Below are 20,799 nucleotides of genomic sequence, written 5' to 3'. Positions count from 1 at the left end.
CCAGGGCCCGGGTGCTGTGCGGGCATGGGAAAGCCAGGGACCCCGCTGCTCTCACATTCGCCTGCATCCCGAGCCCCTGACAGCACACTCTGGGCCCTTCCGGAATGCCGGGCACCAGCACTCATAGGACAGGCATCCATCAGTCAGGAATTGCTGCAGAGAGGGTGGCCCACCCCATAAATATATCCTGTGCCCAAAACCAGGTCTGACTTTCCTCTATCCTAGCTTTCCTGGTCAGGGTCGAGGCAGTGCACCAGGTGGACCTGTTAGATACAGGTGGATGCTGGGATGCGGCCCAGTGCCAACAGTGAGACGACTGTCATTTAAAAAAATAAAAGGCTGAGCCCGAAGCAAAGTGGTGCAGCTGGTGCAGCTGGTGCAGCCTGTCAACAGCACCCCTCCCACCTCTGTTCCTGCACCTGTCATCCTTTCCTGGGGCACTTCCTCCTCACCAGCCCTCGGATATGTGCAGGCTCTCCCTCCCTCCCTTCCTACCCTCCCTCCCTCCCTCCCCTCCTTCCTCCCTGGTAAAGGGGATGTGAGGGCAGCATTCAGGACCATTAACCAGCGGGATGAGTCCATGTCCATGAAACTGACCCGCTGTGTCTTGGGGGCGGAGGAAGAGCTGTGTGTGGATGTTTAATCCAGCATCAGTAAGAGGAGAGGGTTAGGGTAGCATGAGGCCTTCCCTGTCACACCCAAAGTCACACTCAGGAGTGGCCACACCTTTCCAGGTGCCAGCAGGCCTGTCCCAGCCTCAGTTATTTATTTATTTCTTTTGCACGCATGAACAGGTTTTTAATAACATCCCCCCTGAATCAAACCGAACTGAAATAAAAGGGGCAGCTTAATTCCCAGAACTCAAAAGACTGCAGACTGAAATAAAGCCAGGCAGAAATATTGAGAAATTCTAGCGAACTCTGTGAATGAATCGTCCTAGGAGTTTCAGCACGTAGGCTGGTTCCGATCCAGGCGGTGACTAGAATTCAGGGGTCACCAGATCATGGAGAAGGAACCTTCCCACAGCTCCACACACTGGGCGAGACCCACGTTCAGGAAACCACACGAGAACTCAAGCCAATGAGATCTCAAGCTGACAAGCTCTCCCAGTTACTTCTCTAAACCAGGCGGAACCCCCTCACCCTCACTAGTTACACTGGTCACTGCACACTTGCACTTAGCCCTGCGTGGGATGGCGTCCATGGGGCTTGCTTGGCCCCAGGCTGCCCTGTGTTGGAAAGCGCCCTGTTGCCTGGGTGCCCATGTGAGAGGGTGCAGTTGGCAGAAGGAGGGTGACGTTTAGGGATCTTGCTGAGAAGCCAATGGCCGAGCCCTGTGCCCACGTGGGCCCTGCCTGTGACCAGGATTCTCCCACCTCTCTCCTGCCCTTGTGGCGGCTGCAGGGGCTGACCTGCTAGAGGAGCACCTTGGTGAGATCCGGAACCTGCGCCAGCGCCTGGAGGAGTCCATCTGCATTAACGACCGCCTGCGGGAGCAGCTGGAACACCGGCTCAGCTCCACTGCCCGCGGGAGCGGTAGGACGGCCGGGCTTCCTGTTCCTGGTCCTAACTGGGAGCTTCTGGAGGGAGGTCCCTCGGGCAGAGCTTCTCAGCATTCAGAGCACAGTGGTCGGCTTACACAGGTGCTGCCTGCAAACAGCCAGGCAGGGGTCTGGGCAAGTACCACTGTCCTTACTGTGCAGGTAGATGGAGGGAGCTCAGGGAGTGACCTCTCACAGCAGAACCAACCAGGTCTGTCCCAGAGCCCTGGACTTCCTGCTGAGTCCTCTGCGCCCTGTCCTGTGATTGGCAGGTGGTGGGGCCAGGTCTCCGGGCCCTCGCCCAGCCATTTACCCGGGTGGCCTTTCCCCACACTTGGCCCCCGGCTGCTGTCCCTGGGGGGCCGGCCCTCCCACACGCCTTGTCCGGCCCACAGCGCAGCTGTGTAGGGGAACGAGCCGCCTGGCGATGGCAGCCAGGGCAGGTGACAGTGTAGCTGAGAACCCCGAGAGGAGGACAGGAAACCAGGCCTAGGCCCCCAGTCCTGAGCCCAGGCCTGAGTCCTCAGCGTTTTCTGCTGGGTGGGACAGTGTCTTTGGAGATACAGAAGGGGCAGCTTTGAAAGCAGCTGCCACCCACATGCGTAACTTGTCTGCTTTCTCCTCCGGGGCAGGATCCACGTCTAACGGCTACAGTCAGGGTCTGGAGCCCACGGCTCAGCTGCACAGCGAGAACAGGGCCCTTCGGGAGGAGAACCGCAGCCTCCAGGCTCAGCTGAGTCACCTGTCGCGAGGTGGGTGTCAGAGCCACAAACTGGTCACCTCGGGTGCCTGTCTTCCCTGGCCACACCCGTCGCCAACCAGAGAAGCAGAAGAGGAGGTGGAAATAACAGCTGCCCAGGTTCCCATCGCCATTCTCAGGCTGCAAAGGGCTGCTCCTGAGAGGTGCCACCTATGGGCCCTCAGCCTCGGCCTGAAGGGACACATAGCCCTAGGGAACCAGCCTGCCGTGCAAACCCGCCTGCTGATACCCAGTCACTGGCTATCAAAGTGGGTACCACTTAGGTACCTGTCCCACCTCCCCAATGCACAGCTGATTTTGAACCAGAAAAGGAAGGAACCTAAGAGCCTATAAACAATCTCATGTTTCTCCTGACTTCACTGCAGCTCTGTGTGTCCCTCCCAGTACTGGGCTGCCATCCCCATCCCCTCACCACGTCCCCTCACTCCTCAGTCAGGCTCCTTTCTGGTCAGGAGTCCTCATGACTGTGTCTGGAGGTGCCTGTAAAATGTTTCCAGAGCTTTCCCAATCTACACAGTGGGCATCCAGGGTGGCATCCACAGGTGGCATGTATGGGTGGCATCTACAGGCGGGCATCCACAGGTGGACATCCATGGGTGGGCATCCACAGGCAGTCATCCATAGGTGGCATCCACAGGTGGAAATCCATGGGTGGGCATCCATAGGTGGCATCCACTGGTGGGCATCCACAGGTGGGCATCTATAGGTGGCATCCATAGGTGGCATCCACAGATGGACATCATTTCTGATGTGGCCTGAGGTGCAGCTGACCTTTGTGTTGATTGACTTGCTCAGATCACTAAAATTGTCAATAACAAATTATTTCTATTTACTAATATTTATTAAATTGTCATAGAAGACTAAGAATAGTGTCCAAAAGGATTAAGCTCAGAATGAATGAATGCTTATGAAAAAGGAAAAAGATATCAACAGATTTTTCCAAATTAGCCACCGCAGAGCAAGGAGATAGGAGAGGAAAGGTCACTGCTTGGGGAGGATAAAGGTTAACACACAAGAGAGAAGGCACAGTTACTAAAGCACCATGCGTGCCTGGAAAGACTAGAACAGACCTCTGGGGCAGTAGATAGAAGAGTTAAATGAGCACAGTTTGCCAGGCCCAGGTGAATTCTACCCGGAGGACTGACGGACCTGCAGTCTTATTCTCAGAGTCCTTGTCCAGGATCTTTAAGAAATGAAGACCAGAGAGATGCCACAAGCCCAGAGCAGACATCCCTATTTTCAAAATGATGACAGTAAACTGTACTAAAAGCTGTAGACAGGAAATCTTGTTGATCTCTGGCAAAATTCAAGAATGGACTATTGTGCAGAAAGTTGTGAGCACTTAGAAAATAGTGAGCGTTAGAGACCAGAGTGTTTTCTCTAACAGCAACTAGGCCTTACTCAAGCAGAGGACCAAGGGCATTGCGAGGACGAGGCCCCATTGTCCGTCCACACACCCCCCACCCCCACCCCCCGGGCCAGCTGCAGCATGCGCTGGCCTTCCTTTTGCCTTAGCTCTGTCTGCCGGGTCATGTGCTTGGGCTCACCTTCCTGCTGACCTCTGCCCCCAGTCTAAACGCTCCTGTGTTCTGCTCACCAGAGCACTCCCAGGAGGCGGAGTGCCTGAGGGAGGCGCTGCTGGCCTCGCGGTCCCGGCTGCAAGAGCTGGAAGTGGAGCTGGAGCACCAGAAGGTGGACCGGCAGCAGCTTCTGGAAGACTTGAAGGAGAAGCAGCAGGAGATCTTGCATTTCCAGGAGGAACGACTCTCCCTCCAGGAGAAGGACTCCAGGTCAGGGGGAGCCCCTTGATAAGGAAGGAGGGCCCAATTTCAGGCGTAGAAGAAGGGGTCTTGGCAAGACAGTTAATGGCCCCTTTTGGGGACCTGTTTCCCCTTTGCAATTGCTGATTTATGGGTGACGTGCACAGAAGGAGGGACCTCTCTGGGAAGGTGGAACCCCGGCACCAGCCTAAACGCTAACTGCCTGGCAGCGTGAGAAGAGCATCGGGCAGCAGGAACGCTGTGCTGGTGTGTCCCAGCCACTGTAGCTCTAACACCACTCCAAGCAGAGTCACGTCCCCTCTCCAGCCTCTATCCCCCGCCTGTAAAATCAAAGCCAGGGGCTTTGTGACCCCACGTTGACAGCTCGGGCTAAGCCTCTCTTGTGTGAAGGTTGGCTCGCGGCGTCTGGCCCTGGTGCGGCCCAGCGCCCTGTCAGCTCAGTGCCCTCTCCCTGCTCCTCCCCGCAGGCTGCAGCACAAGCTGGCCCTCCTCCAGCAACAGTGCGCGGAGAAGCAGCAGCTCTTCCAGACCCTCCAGTCGGAGCTGCAGATCTACGAGGCGCTTCACAGCAGTTCCAAGAAGGGGCCGAAAGGTATGAGTTCTCCCTCCCGCCCCCTGGCCATGAGCTTCCTGCCCCTGCTTAGGATCCCAGTGGGGTCTTCTTCACCTTGGAGTGTACAGGTGCTGGAAAGCTACAGCCTGTCTCAGAAAAACTGCCAGCCAGGCCTGGGGCTCCCAGTCCAAACAGGGGAGCTCTCGTATGCAAAGCCCGGAGGTTGGTGACAACCCCGAGGTCAAGCCTAGACATCCTTAAAAAGAGGCCACCATCTAGGCCAGAAGCCAGTTCCTCAAGGTCCAGGTATACACCGATATTGTTTCAGTGCCCAGAACTGTCCAGATGGTGTCATCAATTGAAAAGGTCTTGACTAGTGTGAACAACACATCCCGACCACCATGCAGCCCGTGCAGCAGGCCGCCGGTTCCCACTCTGACCCCTTCCCAGTGAGAAAAGAAAAAGATACAGGAATTGTTTTTATGGAAATACCACTAATACAACCTAGATTTCAAGGCTGGATTTAAATTTTAAACTCTTAAAGAAGACATTTGTCACCTGCTGAAATAATAATTTTTAAAAGTCCTGAGCTTGATTAAAAACTTCTGTGGCACCCAATAAATTTAATAAAAATAAATAAATAAAAAATAGTGGTAGATATGCAGGATGTGGAAGCCTGGGTCTGTAGCTGTCCATGGGCTCGTGGATGAGGGCGTGAGGTGGAAACACATTTCCACAAGATGCTGTAGGCCAAGGTTGATAGAGGAGCCACCTCACCCCGAGACCACCGTGGTGTGAGCATGGTGTCCCTATGGTGAGACCGTGTCTGAAATATTGTCAGGTTGCGGGTACCGTCTTGTAAAAGGGACATTGACAAACTAAGGAACATCATGAAGACATGGGCCATGAGGTTGAGGGACTAGAAATCTCAAACTGGTTGAAGAGACTAACAGTTTTTAGGCTTGGAAAGACCCTGAGAAGATGGGAACTGGCTTTGAACATCTGAAGAACTGTCAGGTGTGTTTGTGTTCTTCAGAGGGCTGAACAGAGGGCCGGGGTGAGGGGCGATGGGATTTGCATCTGCAGTTCACGCTTTCCTTGTCCCTGGAGCCTTCCGGTGGTGGAGAGGCCGGACTGTGGAGGAGTAAGCTCCCCTCCCAAGCCCCGTTTCAGTAGAGAGGGATGCTTTGTCAAGGATGACGTAGAAGCAGCTCCTGCTTTGGACAGGAGTTGACTCCCTGAGTATTCCAGCCCTGAGGTATTTTTGATGATATGTTCCAAAATTCCATAAACAATATGGTTTATTATATTAAGAATTTTCACTCTTCAGCCAAATTTGAATTTTCATAAAACTTGATCGAGTTTCCTAATTTTACTGAACTGGGACTTGAAGAAGTACAGAGGGCCCAGGAGGCTGAGAGAAGAGCTGATGTACGAAGTCTGGGTGTACTGGGCCGGGAGACCACACTGCCTGGAGGAGAGCTTTGTACAGGGCGGGGGGTGGGAGGTAGGGGGGGCGGGGGGGTGAGAAGTCAGATCAGCCGAAGGAGAGTTGTCAGCAGACAGAAGACTTACTGGGAAGCTGAAACTTTACATTCTGTGAAGCAGGCGATGGAAAATGAGTTCGATCGTTCTGAGCAAAATAGGTTCATGGTGGAAACGAAATCTTAGGAGGGTGAGACTGGTGGGCCTGGTGGGAGCTGGAAGACCTCAGGAAACCTCCTGAAAGGGTGTAGTGATGTCTGGGTGCTAAGTGATGAGAGACTAATCCAAGGTGCTTTCAGGAAGAGAACGGGGAATGGATAAATGAAAAGCATGTTTTAATATGCAAAATGTTGTGAGAATTTGGATGGAGGGAAAGAAAGAGAAGAAGGAGCATCATGGAACTTTGGGTTAGTGTCCCGAATCACCTCCCCTTTTGTGTCTTTATCCGTTTTTGTGGGTCTTTTAGGATTCATTTCAAAGCTACTTCCACTAAAGCCCCAGAACCCCTTATCCTTAATGCTATAATCCAGCAAGAGCTCTGAATTGAAGTCTTTCTCATGTGCTCATTTGGTGACAAAACCTAACTGAACTGACAACGTGCGTTCACAGTCTCCACTTATCCCACTTAGTGAGAATATTCACATAAGTCACTGCAGAAACATTGATGCATCCGATAAGGTCTGTGGCCCAGAGGCAGCTGGGTGCGTGGATTGTGTGTGGCACACACGGTACAGGCATCCCATTGCCTTGCTAGCAACCAAAACAGATTTTGCCTTTGCAAATACACTTGGCCTCCAAGTTTTCAGCTAAGCAGCTGTGGGCTTATAGATGACTTCTCATATCTCTTCATTCCCAGTAGCTACACACAGACTGTGTAGTGAGTAGAGGTAAAAAACATGGAGAAGGTAAAGTTCAGTCAGGTCTGATCCCTAGTCTGTGGTGCCTGGTTCCCATGGTTACAGGCTGCCGAAGGTCTGGCGCCTTCCTCCTTCTCTCCTTGACTCCTGAGTGTGGGGTCATCAATCTCCCCTCCCCCAGCCCCTGCCCCTCTTTCGTTCTGTGCTAACTTCCTGTCTTGGAGGACCCTGCTCACTAGCCAGCAGGACTCAAGTCAATATGGAGTTGAAATGATAGGCTTGACTTCAGCTGCCAATCAAATGCCCTCTAGATGCATGGGGGTAATTTCAGAAAAAGTCCAGCCTTGGGCGTGTGCCAGCCTCCACACAGGACAAGTGGCATTCCCGTCACAGATGTATTTGTTGCCTGGACTCTGCGATGGCAGTGAGTCCTGGAGAAAGGAATGTCACGGAGTGTCTGACAAATGCTGAGAAATACTTGGATCAGAGCTACCAACCCCTCCCTCTCTGCTTTCAGCTCACACCTGGGATGCCTGTCACCAGGTCCCCTTGAGCAGCGACCTGAGCCACCTGGTGGCAGAGATCCGGGCCCTGAGAGGGCAGCTGGAGCTGAGCATTCAGGTGAACAACAGCCTGCGGCTGCAGCTGGAGCAGCAGCTGGACCGCGGTGCCAGCAGAGCCAGCCCTGGCCCCGCCGGCAGCCACAGCTCGCCCGCCAGCACGGGCCCTGGAGACAAGCAGCCGCCCCTCCCAGGTAGGAAGGGAAGGGCATGGGGAAGCCCGCAGCCAGCTGCCTGGCCGCCAGGCGCCTGCGGTGGAAGGGACAGCTTGCCTCCTCCAGGCTCCTTAGTGAAGGTCCGGTGACATCACAGATGCTCCAGTGTAGTCAGCGCCTGAGCGGGAAGGGCTTCAGGCTCAGCCCTGCCTCCGACCCTGAGGTGCCACCTCCCCATGTTCCCCTGGGGCCAGCTGTTTGAGCTCCTCGGGTATTGAAGCTGCCTTTCCTCATTTTTTAAGATGCGGGTAACAATATCGAGTTTGTGTGGTGATTTGGAGTGTTAAATGAAATAATTTACAAGCACTTGGCACAGTAAGAATTGCTCAACGATTGACAGCTATGTGCCTTAACGACTCCTGTATTTGTAGAGTGTTCTAAAACTTCCCACAAGTTTTCAAATAATTTCATCCACGGCAGGGCAGGTTTTACGCTCTGTTTTTGCGGGAGAAAACATTGGCACGTTAACTGCCCTGCTAAGGCTTATGGGGCTCAGATCCCACCCAGGACCGAACCAGAGGTTCCGATTTCCAGGCTGCGTTCCTCTCGGTGCTGCTGCCGTCCAGGCTCTCTAGCCTGGCTTCCCTTCCCCTGGCACCGGGGGACCTGTCACTGCCCCTCGTCCCGTCCCACCGCAGAGGCCTGACAGGGAGCAGGCTCCAAGCCCCGCTGGCTGAGCAGGACGCTCTCTGTCTTCAGAACGCGTGCCACTTCCTCCACTGAAGGCTTGCTGCCTGGTCTCCCACCGGCCCCCCTGGCCCCCAAGGCTCCTGTCTCCTGCTCTGCCCACGCTGCTGCATTTTCCCAGCACTAACTCCTCATCGGAAGGGTGCCTGGAATGCTGGGTTCAGCCCTGGCTGGTTTGGCTCCGTGGATAGAGCATCGGCCTGTGGGCTGAAGGGTCCCGGGTTTGATTCTGGTCAAGGGCACATGCCCAGGTTGCGGCGTACATCCCCAGTAGGGAGCGTGCAGGAGGCAGCTGATCAATGATTCTCTCTCATCATTGATGTTCCTATCTCTCTCTCCCTCTTTCTTCTTTTCTGAAATCAATAAAAATATATTTAAAAAGAATTCTGGGTTTAGTCGCCCATATGTCCCTTTATTCCTTGATTCAGTATTTTTAACATATATGTTACCTCTATTTATGCACATTTATACTTTGTTACAAAGCACAGTTTTAGACACTACATGCAAAATCGTATTCAAAACGGGGGTTAGAAAAATGTGTACCTGGTAATCTTTTAAATTAGACTTTGCTTCCTCCACCTTCGACTTCAGGAACACCTTGTTCCGCACCTCGTGGTTGGTGTGCTCTTGCCTGTGCTGCGCCCGTGGGTGTGGGAGGGCCCGAGGGAGGAGGTGTGCCTGTGCGTGGGAGCAGCGTGTCCCAGGGCCCCTGAGAACTGGCCTTGTCTTCACCAACAGATGCAGTTGCCTCCCCTCCCGTTCGGGACGTCGGCATGAACCCAGCCCTGGTCTTCCCGGGCTCTTTCACGGCTCCCGGTCCGGACACCACCCTCCTCAATAGGACAGATGGTAACTATGGCAACCAGAGGGCACAGGGGCTGGTGATGGAAAGTTGTTACTGCAGGTAACCCTCGGGTTTCTGCACACACACTGTCTGAATTTAGGGCGTGTTCTCTGCATGCCCCAAGGCCGTTGGCCACTCATTGGCCGCCTCTCCTGTCATTGCGTTTTCTCCTGTGGGTCTCCTTTTGCTCCGCTGTTGCTTCATCGCACACAGTCGCTCCCTGAAAGTGCTCTCTGAATCCAGCCTCCTCTCCTGCTCTGTCTTCTCATCCCAGACGTTTTAATGTTTTAATTAAAAACATTTGTCCCAAATATTTCTTGTGCAATAAACACAAGATTTGCCTCCCGCAATTCTATCATTGTGAGATGATGTAAGAAAGATGATAAAGCATAGAACCCAGACCATCTGGACTTCACGCCCGTGCTTTTCCACGACTGCCCTGGCCCTTGCAGCATTCGTTGTGTGTTTCGGGTTGACGTGAGCAGTGGGGTTTGCTGTGCCTTTATTTTCCAGATCTGGGTTTTGATGGAGTGAAGAGCCCTCCCAAGCTGGAGGGCGATGCCGCTGACGGCTGCTTCGCCAATAAGCACGGCCGCCACGTGGTCGGCCACATCGACGACTACAGCGCCCTGAGCCAGCAGATCGGGGAGGGCAGGCTGCTGGCCAGCAAGATCGCGTCAGCCGTGAGATCCGCCTGCGGCTGCCCTGGCCTCGAGGCTCGGGGCTCCAAGGTAGTCACATCACAGTGCCTGGGGGCCCCTGTCCTGGGCCCTTTTATTTCTGATTTTTATTTTAAATTGATTTTTAGAGAGAGAGGAAGGGGGGGAGAGAGAGAGAGCGAAACATCGGTGTGAGAGTGAAACATCGATCGGCTGCCTCCGGCATGCCCCGCACCGGGGACGGAGCCTGCAACCCCTGCAGGTGCCCCGACCTGGAGGGGAGCCAGCACCAGGGACGACACCCAACCAAGTGAGCCACACTGGCCAGGGCCCTTTCTTCTGATTTCAGCTCCTTCTCCCGCTTACTCACGCATTCATTGATGGCTTCTTTTTCCCCTCACCACTTATCCCCTCTGTGCCCTCTTCCACCTCCACCCTCTCCTGCCATCAACACGGGAGATGTATTTCCTCTTTTCAGGGGCACAAAGGAGGGTCAGAGTGTCTTTCTTGCACCTGCTCTTCCTCAAGTAACTTTAATTCTAATTAATCAGTATGCTCTCATGGTATAGTTTGCTCCCCTTCAGGACTTTAGACTCCAGAGCTTGGAGCAGGACTAGAAGTAAAGAGAATGTGGGGGGAGCTGGGATCCGCTGAGTCCTTGCAGGTGGGAGGTCACCGCTGAGGCCAGGGCGCTGGGCTTCCAGGCGAGGCTTCCTCGTGCAGGCAGGTCCGTGTCTGCCTCACTCACAAAGGAGGCTTAAAGCTTAAGATCCTGACAACGTGCTTAGGGGAAGTGATCTCTCAGCCCAGTGATGCCCGCGCTCCTCCCTCTCTCCCAGGTGCTGGGCAGCAAAGGCGTCAGTGAACTTCGCAGCAGCGCCAGTGCCCTGGGCCACGTGTTGGACGAGTCAGCTTCCCTCCTGACCATGTTCTGGCGGGCGGCCTTGCCCAGCTCCCACAGCCCTGTGCTGCCTGGCAAAGCGGTAAGAGACCAGCACCCTTTCTGGTTCTGCCCCCAGTTACCACGCTGCGTCCCCAGCCCCGCAGATCCTGAAGATCAGGAGCCCAGGGGCGAGTCAGATAGACGGGACCTGGGGGAGACCTCTGTCTGTGGGGAGCTGCTGTCAGTGCCATTCTGACCACATCCCTTCTCCTCCCGCCCAACCCCCAGGATAGAAATCAAAGGGGAAAGAAAGGATGCAGAGAAGGGAGAGACAGGAGAAGCCTGGTAGCGTAAATGCTCCGTTTCTTTAACTTCCTGAAGTGGGGCTGAGAAGTTCAGGGACAAGTTCAAGCATCAGTGCCCCCGCCCACCCACCACCCACAGAGTCAAGCAGGGTCCCAGGATGTCCCGTGAGAGGGCCGCCTGCTGGAACCCATAGAGCACTCAGTCTGCATCTCTGGGCCGGGCCGGGAGCGTCAGCCACCCCGTGCTCTCAGACCTCAGGCCTGCTCCCTGGTTGGTAGGCGGCACCTGGACAGGCAGGTCAGAATCCCCTCCAGGGCTTCTAGCTCCAGATTCTAGCTGCCAACACCTAGGGGACCCACCTATGCTAATTCCAAGGGGGAGGGTTTTGCCATCTTGCGGTTGGCACAAATATTGACAAAAGTGCAGACAGTCTCTGGCCAGCCCTGCCTCCCGAGGCACAATATTCCTAATTACCAGGCTTCCGTGTGGTGCCAGTGACGTAGGACGTCAGCACTAAGGTTGAGCTCTTGGTCACAGCCGGGAGTGTTCGGGCTGTTCTGGAGTCAGGTCCCCTCCGCAGCAGGAGTGTAGGCCTGCAGGCTGCTCGGCCCCCAGGTGCTCGGTGCCCCGCCTGCTGGGACTCCCAGGTGCTCAGTGCCCCGCCTGCTGGGGCTCCCAGGTGCTCAGTGTCCCACCTGCTGGGACTCCCAGGTGCTCAGTGTCCCACCTGCTGGGGCTCCCAGGTGCTCAGTGTCCCACCTGCTGGGGCTCCCAGGTGCTCAGTGTCCCACCTGCTGGCTCAGGGCCCCAGGTGCTCAGTGTCCCACCTGCTGGGACTCCCAGGTGCTCAGTGTCCCACCTGCTGGCTCAGGGCCCCAGGTGCTCAGTGTCCCACCTGCTGGGACTCCCAGGTGCTCAGTGTCCCACCTGCTGGGGCTCCCAGGTGCTCAGTGTCCCACCTGCTGGGGCTCCCAGGTGCTCAGTGTCCCACCTGCTGGGACTCCCAGGTGCTCAGTGTCCCACCTGCTGGGACTCCCAGGTGCTCAGTGTCCCACCTGCTGGGACTCCCAGGTGCTCAGTGTCCCACCTGCTGGCTCAGGGCCCCAGGTGCTCAGTGTCCCACCTGCTGGGACTCCCAGGTGCTCAGTGTCCCACCTGCTGGGACTCCCAGGTGCTCAGTGTCCCACCTGCTGGGACTCCCAGGTGCTCAGTGTCCCACCTGCTGGCTCAGGGCCCCAGGTGCTCAGTGTCCCACCTGCTGGGGCTCCCAGGTGCTCAGTGTCCCACCTGCTGGGACTCCCAGGTGCTCAGTGTCCCACCTGCTGGCTCAGGGCCCCAGGTGCTCAGTGTCCCACCTGCTGGGACTCCCAGGTGCTCAGTGTCCCACCTGCTGGGACTCCCAGGTGCTCAGTGTCCCACCTGCTGGCTCAGGGCCCCAGGTGCTCAGTGCCCCGCCTGCTGGGGCTCCCAGGTGCTCAGTTTCCCACCTGCTGGCTCATCCTGGGCTGTCAGCACTGCAAGGTTTTGAGACTTCCATGGAATCCACTCCAGAAATCATTGGGAAGATCAAGGAATCCTGCTTTGGATTGTAAGAGCCACGAGATGGGTGTGTAGGCCTCTGACCATCGACAGCCAGCTGTTCCTCTTCCCCAGGGAGAGTCTGCAACACAGGAGCTTCTGGATCTGAGAACCAAGCTCTCCAGGCAGGAGAGCCTCCTCCAGAGCACGGCCGAGCGCCTGAGGACCGCCAGCCGGCAGAAGGAGAGCCTGGAGCAGTTCATCTTCAGCCAGCGTAGGTGCCTGAGCCGGGAGGGGAATGGGCGGGGGGCGGGCGGGAGGGGGACTCCGCACTGAGCTGCGGATGGGCAGGGGAGGGGAGACGGATGTGATGGCCCCGCCTCCTGTGCCACGAGTCAGCATGAATGCAGAGCGATGTGGGCCTGGGGGCAGCAGGAGGCCCAGGCTGAGGTGGCCTGGAAGACACACTGGGGAACACACCCAGGGCCTGCGTGGGCCCCGCTTGCTGGTAATCTCCGCCTTGTTGGGCTCTTCTGTGTTTCAGTGACCAGGACGCACGATGTCTTGAAGAAGGCAAGGACTAATCTGGAGGTAAGGAAACCACCACACACCCACCCGCACCTGTCGCCAGAGTCTGCGGTGACCCTCCGCCTGCTCCGGCCACCGGGCTCCTGGCCCGCGGAGGAGCACAGGCGGCCAGCAGGAGGTCAGCAGGCATCCTCTAGTCCCCCCTCCGCCCTCCACTGGGGGCTCCATCTTCTCTCTTTACTCCACTTCCCCCTCCTTTTCTGCCAGGTCAGGGCCCCCGAGAAATGCAGCTCAGTTGATTCTGGAGTCAGAGGCCACGTGGGAGTCGGCTCTGCCTCAGCCCCAGGAAAGGGCTCCTGAGGCCGGTGGAGTGCGCCGGGCTTTTCTGTGCTACTTTATGAAAATATAAAAGCAAGTGCCCCCTAATATGTTGAATTCACTGCACACGATTGGGCCGAAAACAGCAATTTGATTTTGCTATATCCTTTTCTTTTAAGCAACATCACACAAAAAAGCCGTTGGGTCTTACTGACCTAAGAGAATCTGATAAATAAAGGTTAACCGTAGAGGGAAGGATGTGCCGCACACGGCAGACATCTCTCCGGTTGCTGAACGCACTAACACACTTCCTGGCAAGTACTTTCAGAAAAACCTGAGATGTTAGAAATGGCTTCACAGTCAGAAACCGAGTCTCCCAACCTGGACTTTAACTGCTGTGCCATAGCAGCCGAGCGTATTTCTGAATGGTAGCCGGGGAGAAGGTGGGTTTCCCCAGTGAGAAAATGGGTTAAGCTCTGCCCCCGCCCCCTCTTTTTTTCTTTTTCTAATTCCCTCTTGTTTTTCTCTTGATGATTCCTTTCCTTCCTGAGCCTTTTTAGAAGAACACTTCCAGGATTGCCTCTGTAAAGCCTTATTCCTGCCCCAGCAAAGGTAACCCACCGGCTCAGCTCCCGCTGGCTCCCCAGCTTGGAAGTTTCTCTCTACCCCTGCGAGGCCGTGGCAAGGGGCCTGGGCCGGGTTCTAATCCCAGGCTTGTCACTAACCGGTCGTGTGGCTTTGGCTGCCCTCCAGCTGTAAGAGGTGGCACCAGACCTAAATGACCTCTGATGTGGCCCCTTTTTCTCCTCAAGTAGGAGGGGCTCTCGCAGTGTCGTCTCCTTCCCACAGCGCCGTGTCTGTGTGTGCATGTGTCATACTGAGCGTTCTCTCCCTGGGAGAGCGCAGAGCCATCATTTTGCTGCAAAGTGAATTGGAGAGTGAGCTGACCCCTGAGGGGGGTGGTCGGATCCGGCCACTGGGTGCAGGATGGCTTGGAGCTGGGATATCCCACGCGAGGAGGCGGAACCTTCCCACTAACCTGGTGGCACCCGTTGCTCCCAGGCCACAGGGCAGCCCCTTGGCTCCTCCTCTTAACAGGCCCTTGCTGTGCTGGCTGCTGCCGCCACTCAGCTCCCTGCAGCCTCAGTGCCCCCGGAGGGCCGGACAACAGTCCTCACGTGGTTGTGGTTTTGTCTGCAGGTGAAATCCCTAAGGGCTCTGCCGCGCGCTCCAGCCTTGTGACCCTTGCCTTCCAGGAGCCATGCAAGAAGCGAAGCCACCAGAGGTCCTTAAAGCAGCAGGAAGGATGGGCCTGCCCCCCTTTCGTGCAGCTGCCTCTCTGCTGAGGAATCCCAGCCCTGCTCCTCCTCTCCTGCGGGGGTCAAGAGGGAGTCAGATGTGGCCAGCGGGGCGGGGCGGAAGGCGGGGGCCTCCTCTGCACTTACAGACACCAGCCCAGCCCCCTGCCCAGCACTAAGCAAAACATGCTGATCACTAGGCAAAACCCGCGTAGCTTGTAGAGGACCTGGGGCGCTGCTTGTGAAAGCCCCGGGGGCACGGGACCCGCAGCTGCACATCTGCCCCAGCAGCTAACCTCAGCCAACTCAGGGGAACCAGGACCCTGCTTCCCACGATGGCATGTGGTCCCGACACTGGAGCTGCTCGGCAGACCCAGAAGCACCCGGCGGAGCAGCGGTGCCCTGCTGGGCAGTGGGCTCAGCAGCAGCACTCAGCCGCGCCTGCCCGGCCAGCTCAGCTGGTCCCAGGCCGCCGGGCATCCGCCCGCACAGCAGCGGTGCGTCCTTTCAATCCTCACGGTGGAAGGGGCGACTCCCGGAGACCACCTCACGCTTAGCCGGCACCCTCCTTTACTCTCCCGTGATCTCCAAAGTGTGCCGGCCTCACGCTGGAAATGCTGTCCCGCTGTCACCGTGTTTCCCTCCGGGGACTGGGGCACATGGCCAGGCCAAGCCATTGAAAGTCTGCGTAAAGCAAACCAGTGACCTTCGTAGGTGGCACGGGAGAGACGGTTGTGCTAAAGCCTGCTAGCTGTCTCCGCGGTGCTTCAGAACGCGTGTAGGTGTGTATAGCTGTATGATATGTATTTATATATGTTGCTATAGCAACAGATTGAAGGCTGACATGACTGGTGGACAGGATCTGTGGGAGGAAATGAAACCTTTTTTGGGGGGGCTATTAGAGCAAAACGTGCATAAAGAAATAAAAGGTTTTCTTCGCCTGCTTTGTCTCCAGTGTCTGCCTCCGTCTCTAGGCTGCATGGGTAAGAGCAGGAAGTACAAACAGTTCCTGACACATGTGATAGATTATTAATAGATATTGATTGAATACATGAATGGAGCAAGAGGGATATAGGAAAGTATGGTCTTTATGGCCACACAGACCTGGGCTTGCATCCTGTTTCTGTTGCTTAAGAGCCTTGTAGTTCAGCAGGTTATTTTCTCGTTGAGCCTGAGTTTTCTCATCTGTAAAATGGGAGGTTGTGGAATGAGTAAATGAGTCCGTACGGAAAGCGCCTGGCACAATACCTCACGCACACTGGGCAGTGAATGGCTACTTGATCTTATGATCAACGTATTGATCAACAAGGCTACAAAAGCGGATCTGACGTAAACTCTGGCCTTGTTGAGCTTGCAGACGGGGAGGGCAAGAAAAAACCTGCACAATTCACCATAATACAAGGTAGGACACATGTGCTGCCTGAAAGTGCTGTGGTATTTGGAGGAGGGGAATGAAGTTAGGGGATGACAGGAAGCCGGATTTAAAAATGAATTATATTCATAAGAACAAAGGAAACCCAAAGCTAGTGGAAGGAAGGAAATAAGAAAGATCACACCCTTCGGATGCCTATCTCCGCCCCTCCCCCCCCCTCCCCCCCCCCGCAAATAATCAAACTACAGTGTTGGCGATAGTATGGAGAAATTGTACCCGTGTGCACTGCTAGTGGGAATGCAAAGTGGTGCAGCCGTGGAAAACAGCATGGAGTTTCTTCAGAAAATTGATAATAGAACAACTGCATCATCCTGCGGATCTGCTTCTGGGTGTGTTGAAAGAAGATATATTTGCACACACACGTCCATAGCATAATTGCTCTCAATGGCTAAAATGTGGAAGCAACCGAGTGTCTACAGATGGATGAATGGATAAACAAAATGTGATACATGTAGACAATGAAATATCATTCAGCCATTTATTTATTCATTTTTTAAAATATATTTTTGTTGATTTGAGGGAGAGGGAGAGTGATAGATAGAAACATTGATAAGAGAGAAACATCTATTGGCTGCCTCCTGCATGCCCCCTGCAACCTGGGCATGTGCCCTGACCAGGAATCGAACCGTGACTTCTGGTTCATGGGTCGATGTTCAACCACTGGGCCACACCGGCCGGGCTCATTCAGCCTTTTTAAAAAAGGAATACATTTCTGATACATACTACTACATGGGGGAACCTTGAAGACATGCTCAGTGAAGGAAGCCAATCACAAAAGGACAAAAGTAAGGGCAGAAGGGGATGGTGGATAATGAAAACATGAAGTCAGTGGATTTGTGGTTGATGGTGTTGGAAAGTTAGGAGTAGGCATCCTAGAGCAGTGATGGCGAACCTATGACACACGTGTCAGAGGTGACACGCGAACTCAATTTTTGGTTGATTTTTCTTTGTTAAATGGCATTTAAATATATCAAATACCAAAAATAGAAGTCTTTGTTTTACTATGGTTGCAAATATCAAAAAATTTCTATATGTGACATGGCTCCAGAGTTAAGTTAGGGTTTTTCAAAATGCTGACACTCCGAGCTCAAAAGGTTCGCCATCACTGTCCTAGAGTAAGCGTTCTGGGAAGATGAAAAGAATGAATGGGAGAGTGAGGTGTCAGCGTCATATCTTGGGGTAGTGTGCTGCTTGTCCTATGGCAAGGTCCAAGGCGTGATGGTGAGAGTGGGCCTTAGTGTGTGGTGAGGAAAGAGTTCCGAGTGAGGAGGGGCAGGATTTGAGCGGTCACTGCTGGGGGGTTTCCACGTGGAAGCTGAAGTCACAGAGCAGGGGTGAGGGAGAGACAGAACAAGGCGCTCAATGTCTTGGTGGTGGCTGGTCTGAGGGTGAGTACCGGTGATACAGCGGATGGCAACTGCTCCCGAGGCGCGGGGGCTTCTGCAGGGAAAAGGAGAGAGGGTTTGGATATATTGGTGGGGGCGAGGAGGCGAGCTCCCCCACCTGCAGGCTGTTGTTCCCTAGTTGGTGAGTGGGGAGGAAACACCTGTTTCCGATGGAGGGGAGGCTGGGAAGGTGGACGTCCCCAAAGGCCCAGAGGACTCGGGGGTGATACAATAGTATGGGGATGAGTTACAAAACTTGTCAATCGTTTGGGAAATCCAACTATTGAAAGTACACAGACTCCTGCATAGAGAGGCACAGAAATGCTCTGTTAAACGAGGGATGGTTTACAAAACCCGGCTCCAGGCTTCCTTCACTCAGGGCCCTCACCCTCCAGAGCTGTGGTTGGGCCTGGGCTGCCTCCCACACTACAAGGCACCGCCATGTTTCTCAGCCCCAGCGAGGCAGCGCCCTTAGAAGGAGGTGCTTTGTGCCCACCTTCTCTCCTTTCCGCACCCCACAGGGCGGGCGGGCGGGTGATGGGAGACAGTTTGACTGTGTGGGTGGGTGAGTTCCCTGGGGGACATCAGAGCCACCAGGCAGAAGGCATCCGAGCTGTGTGGCCGGAGGGGCTCCTGGAGCAGACCCGCCCTCACGTCTGGGAAGTGATGGGAAAGAGGTAAGTGCTCCCTCGTTTGGGTCCTAAATGCTGTGCAGGGGGTCGGGGGGTGGGGGTCCAAGTTCTGGGTCTGAACTTATGCCAGTTGTATGCTCGTTTATTTGTGCCACCTTCATGGGGTCACGTATGCCACCATTTAGAAACCTACAGTCTACCCCCGGCCTCAATCAAGATTCATTGGGAAAATGTGGGAAAGGCTGCGTAATTAAGTTCAGGTTTGCCATGACTTCTTTAGCACCTGAGGGCTTAGCCAGCAAAGGTTAGTGGTGAGCTCACCGACACTGGAATGAAAAAAAAGACTGAAAAGGACCACGTCTCTGTCCTGGTTTTGAGTCCCGTGTGGGGCGCCGTCTGTGCCAGGTGCCTTCTGCTCTGTTCGGGAGAACGGCTCTTAGCATTTCCTTGTTTCGGGGTGAATTCCGCTGTTCCCCAAGCAACAAGGAGACACCGCAATATAATTCCAGGCTTGAATGAAGCGCACATCAGGGGCAGCTCCCAAAATAAACACATTGCCATTGAAATGTGGCGCAGGCATCTACACCGAGCATGTCAAACTCGCGGCTGGTGGGCCGCATGCCTCGTTTATTTGGTCCGTGTTAGCCTTTGAGTTTGATAGGCTAGAATAGAGCTACACCAAAGCCTTACATTTCATTTATTTAGTAAAAAACATGTTTTTATTGATTTCAGACAGGAAGGAAGAGGGAGAGAACCATCGATCGGCTGCCTCCCGCACGTCCCTCACTGGGGATCAAGCCCCCTACTGGGGACGGCCTCCTGGTTCATAGGTCAGCGCTCAACCACTGAGCCACAGCAGCCAGGCCAAAGCCTTCCATTTTTAAAAAGGTTACCTTCACTGTTCCGAAATGGGGTCCGTGGGGATTGGGATTGACTAACTCCTGCCAGGGCAAACCCGTTTGGCTGCTTCTGTAATGGGCACTTTAAGGGATGGCACCAGCCAACCCCCCCAACCCCCCCAGCCCCCCTGGCCCCCCCCCCCCTCCCCCTGTGCAGCCTGCGGGTGAACACAGCCAGGCAGGTTCAACTAGGGTTCACTTAGGTCAGAGACAGAGGCTAGTCCCTCCTTGGATAACAAATAACACAGCTGTAAGTGCCTGGAATCAAAGGCCACACAGACCCTCATCGGATCCGCCTCCTAGCTGGCCCGGGACAGTGATGCACTTGTAAGGTGGGAAGTGGCGGGTGGGACAGGAGGGAGCAGGAGACTCCGCTAGAAGCCAGGTCCAGAGGGTGCATGAACTTGGGGTTGGGAGAAGGGAGGTAGAAAGGCTTTGTTTTGTAGCCTACATGTGCTCAACTCTTGGTCACAAGTGGCTGCTTGGTTCTGGTCCGCTGCTCCCAGACCTGTCCCGGGTCCTCCAGCTTTGCACCCAGGAACCCCATAAAATGAACTTTGGGGAAATGCTCTTAGTTTTTGCTCACTGAGTATGAGGTTGGCTGTGGGTTTGTCATATATGGCCTTATTTTTTTTATTTTAAATCTTTATTGTTGAAAGTATTACATATAGCTCCCTTTTCCTCCCATTGACCTTCTCTAGCCCGCCCCCCCATGGCCTTTATTATGTTGTTATGACCCCTCTAGTCCCACAGTGGGTGCTGGATTTTGTCGAATGTTTTTTCTGCATCTATTGATATGATCATGTGATTTTTATCCTTTGTTTATGCGATGTATCACATTTATTGATTTGTGAATATTGTACTAACCTTGCATCCCTGGAATAAATCTCACTTGGTCATGGTGTATGATCTTTTTGATGTGTTGCTGGGTGCGATTTGCTAATATTTCGTTGAGGATTTTAGCACCCATGTTCATCAGGGATATTGACCTATGAGTTCCTTTGTGTTGTCTTTGTCTGGTTTTGGAATTAGGATAATGCTGGCCTTGTTAAAAGAGCTTGGAAGTCTTCCCTCCTCTTGAAGTTTGGGAATAGTTTGAAGAGGAGGTGTTCTTCTTTGAATGTTTGGTAAAACTCGCCTATGAAGCTGTCTGGTCCAGGACTTTGTTTGCTGGGTGTGTTTTGATCACTGCTCCAATGTCATTAGTTGTTACTGGTCTCTCAGGTTTTTTTGATTCTTTCTGATTGAATTTTGAAAGATTTTGTTTCTAGGAATTGGTCTTTTGGCCAAGTTGTCCAATTTGTTGGCATATAGTTGTTGTTAGTATTTTCTTACAATTCTTTGTATTTCTGTGGTGTCAGTGGTTACTTCACCACTTCTGTTTCTGTTTTATTTATTTGGGTCCTCATTGTTTCTTGATGAGTCTGGCTAAAGCAGGGGTCCTCAAACTACGGCCCGCAGGCCACATGCAAATACAAATATTGTATTTGTTCCCGTTTTGTTTTTTTACTTCAAAATAAGATATGTGCAGTGTGCATAGGAATTTGTTCAGAGTTTTTTTTTTAAACTATAGTCCGGCCCTCTAACGGTCTGAGGGACAGTGAACTGGCCCCCTGTTTAAAAAGTTTGAGGACCCCTGGGCTAAAGGTTCATCAATCT

General features: G+C 54.1%; 1 protein-coding gene across 4 annotated transcripts in view; it reads left to right on the top strand.

Moving 5' to 3' along the window:
• The window catches only part of LOC308533919 (myomegalin), a 140,503-nt gene extending 124,768 nt beyond the window's left edge, over nucleotides 1–15,735 (top strand). For 2 of the 4 annotated variants that reach the window (XM_081112148.1, XM_081112146.1), the window contains 12 exons: nucleotides 1,404–1,535; nucleotides 2,173–2,292; nucleotides 3,901–4,090; nucleotides 4,549–4,673; nucleotides 7,494–7,730; nucleotides 9,177–9,287; nucleotides 9,796–10,013; nucleotides 10,781–10,924; nucleotides 12,784–12,922; nucleotides 13,193–13,239; nucleotides 14,055–14,106; nucleotides 14,695–15,728. In XM_081112148.1, coding sequence (XP_080968274.1) covers nucleotides 1,404–1,535; nucleotides 2,173–2,292; nucleotides 3,901–4,090; nucleotides 4,549–4,673; nucleotides 7,494–7,730; nucleotides 9,177–9,287; nucleotides 9,796–10,013; nucleotides 10,781–10,924; nucleotides 12,784–12,922; nucleotides 13,193–13,239; nucleotides 14,055–14,106; nucleotides 14,695–14,840 — 1,661 coding nt within the window. In that variant the 3' untranslated portion in view covers nucleotides 14,841–15,728. Of the gene's footprint in view, nucleotides 1–1,403; nucleotides 1,536–2,172; nucleotides 2,293–3,900; nucleotides 4,091–4,548; nucleotides 4,674–7,493; nucleotides 7,731–9,176; nucleotides 9,288–9,795; nucleotides 10,014–10,780; nucleotides 10,925–12,783; nucleotides 12,923–13,192; nucleotides 13,240–14,054; nucleotides 14,107–14,694 lie in introns of all 4 variants that reach the window. The other 2 variants (XM_081112147.1, XM_081112144.1) reach the window with 2 other exon arrangements.
• Nucleotides 15,736–20,799: the final 5,064 nt, after the last annotated feature.

This window comes from Myotis nattereri (genome assembly GCF_964212035.1).
Source record: "Myotis nattereri genome assembly, chromosome: 18".
In the NCBI taxonomy this organism is placed as follows: domain Eukaryota; kingdom Metazoa; phylum Chordata; class Mammalia; order Chiroptera; family Vespertilionidae; genus Myotis; species Myotis nattereri.
The sequence above is the reverse complement of the archived record's forward strand: the minus strand, read 5'-3'. Positions and strand labels throughout refer to the sequence as shown.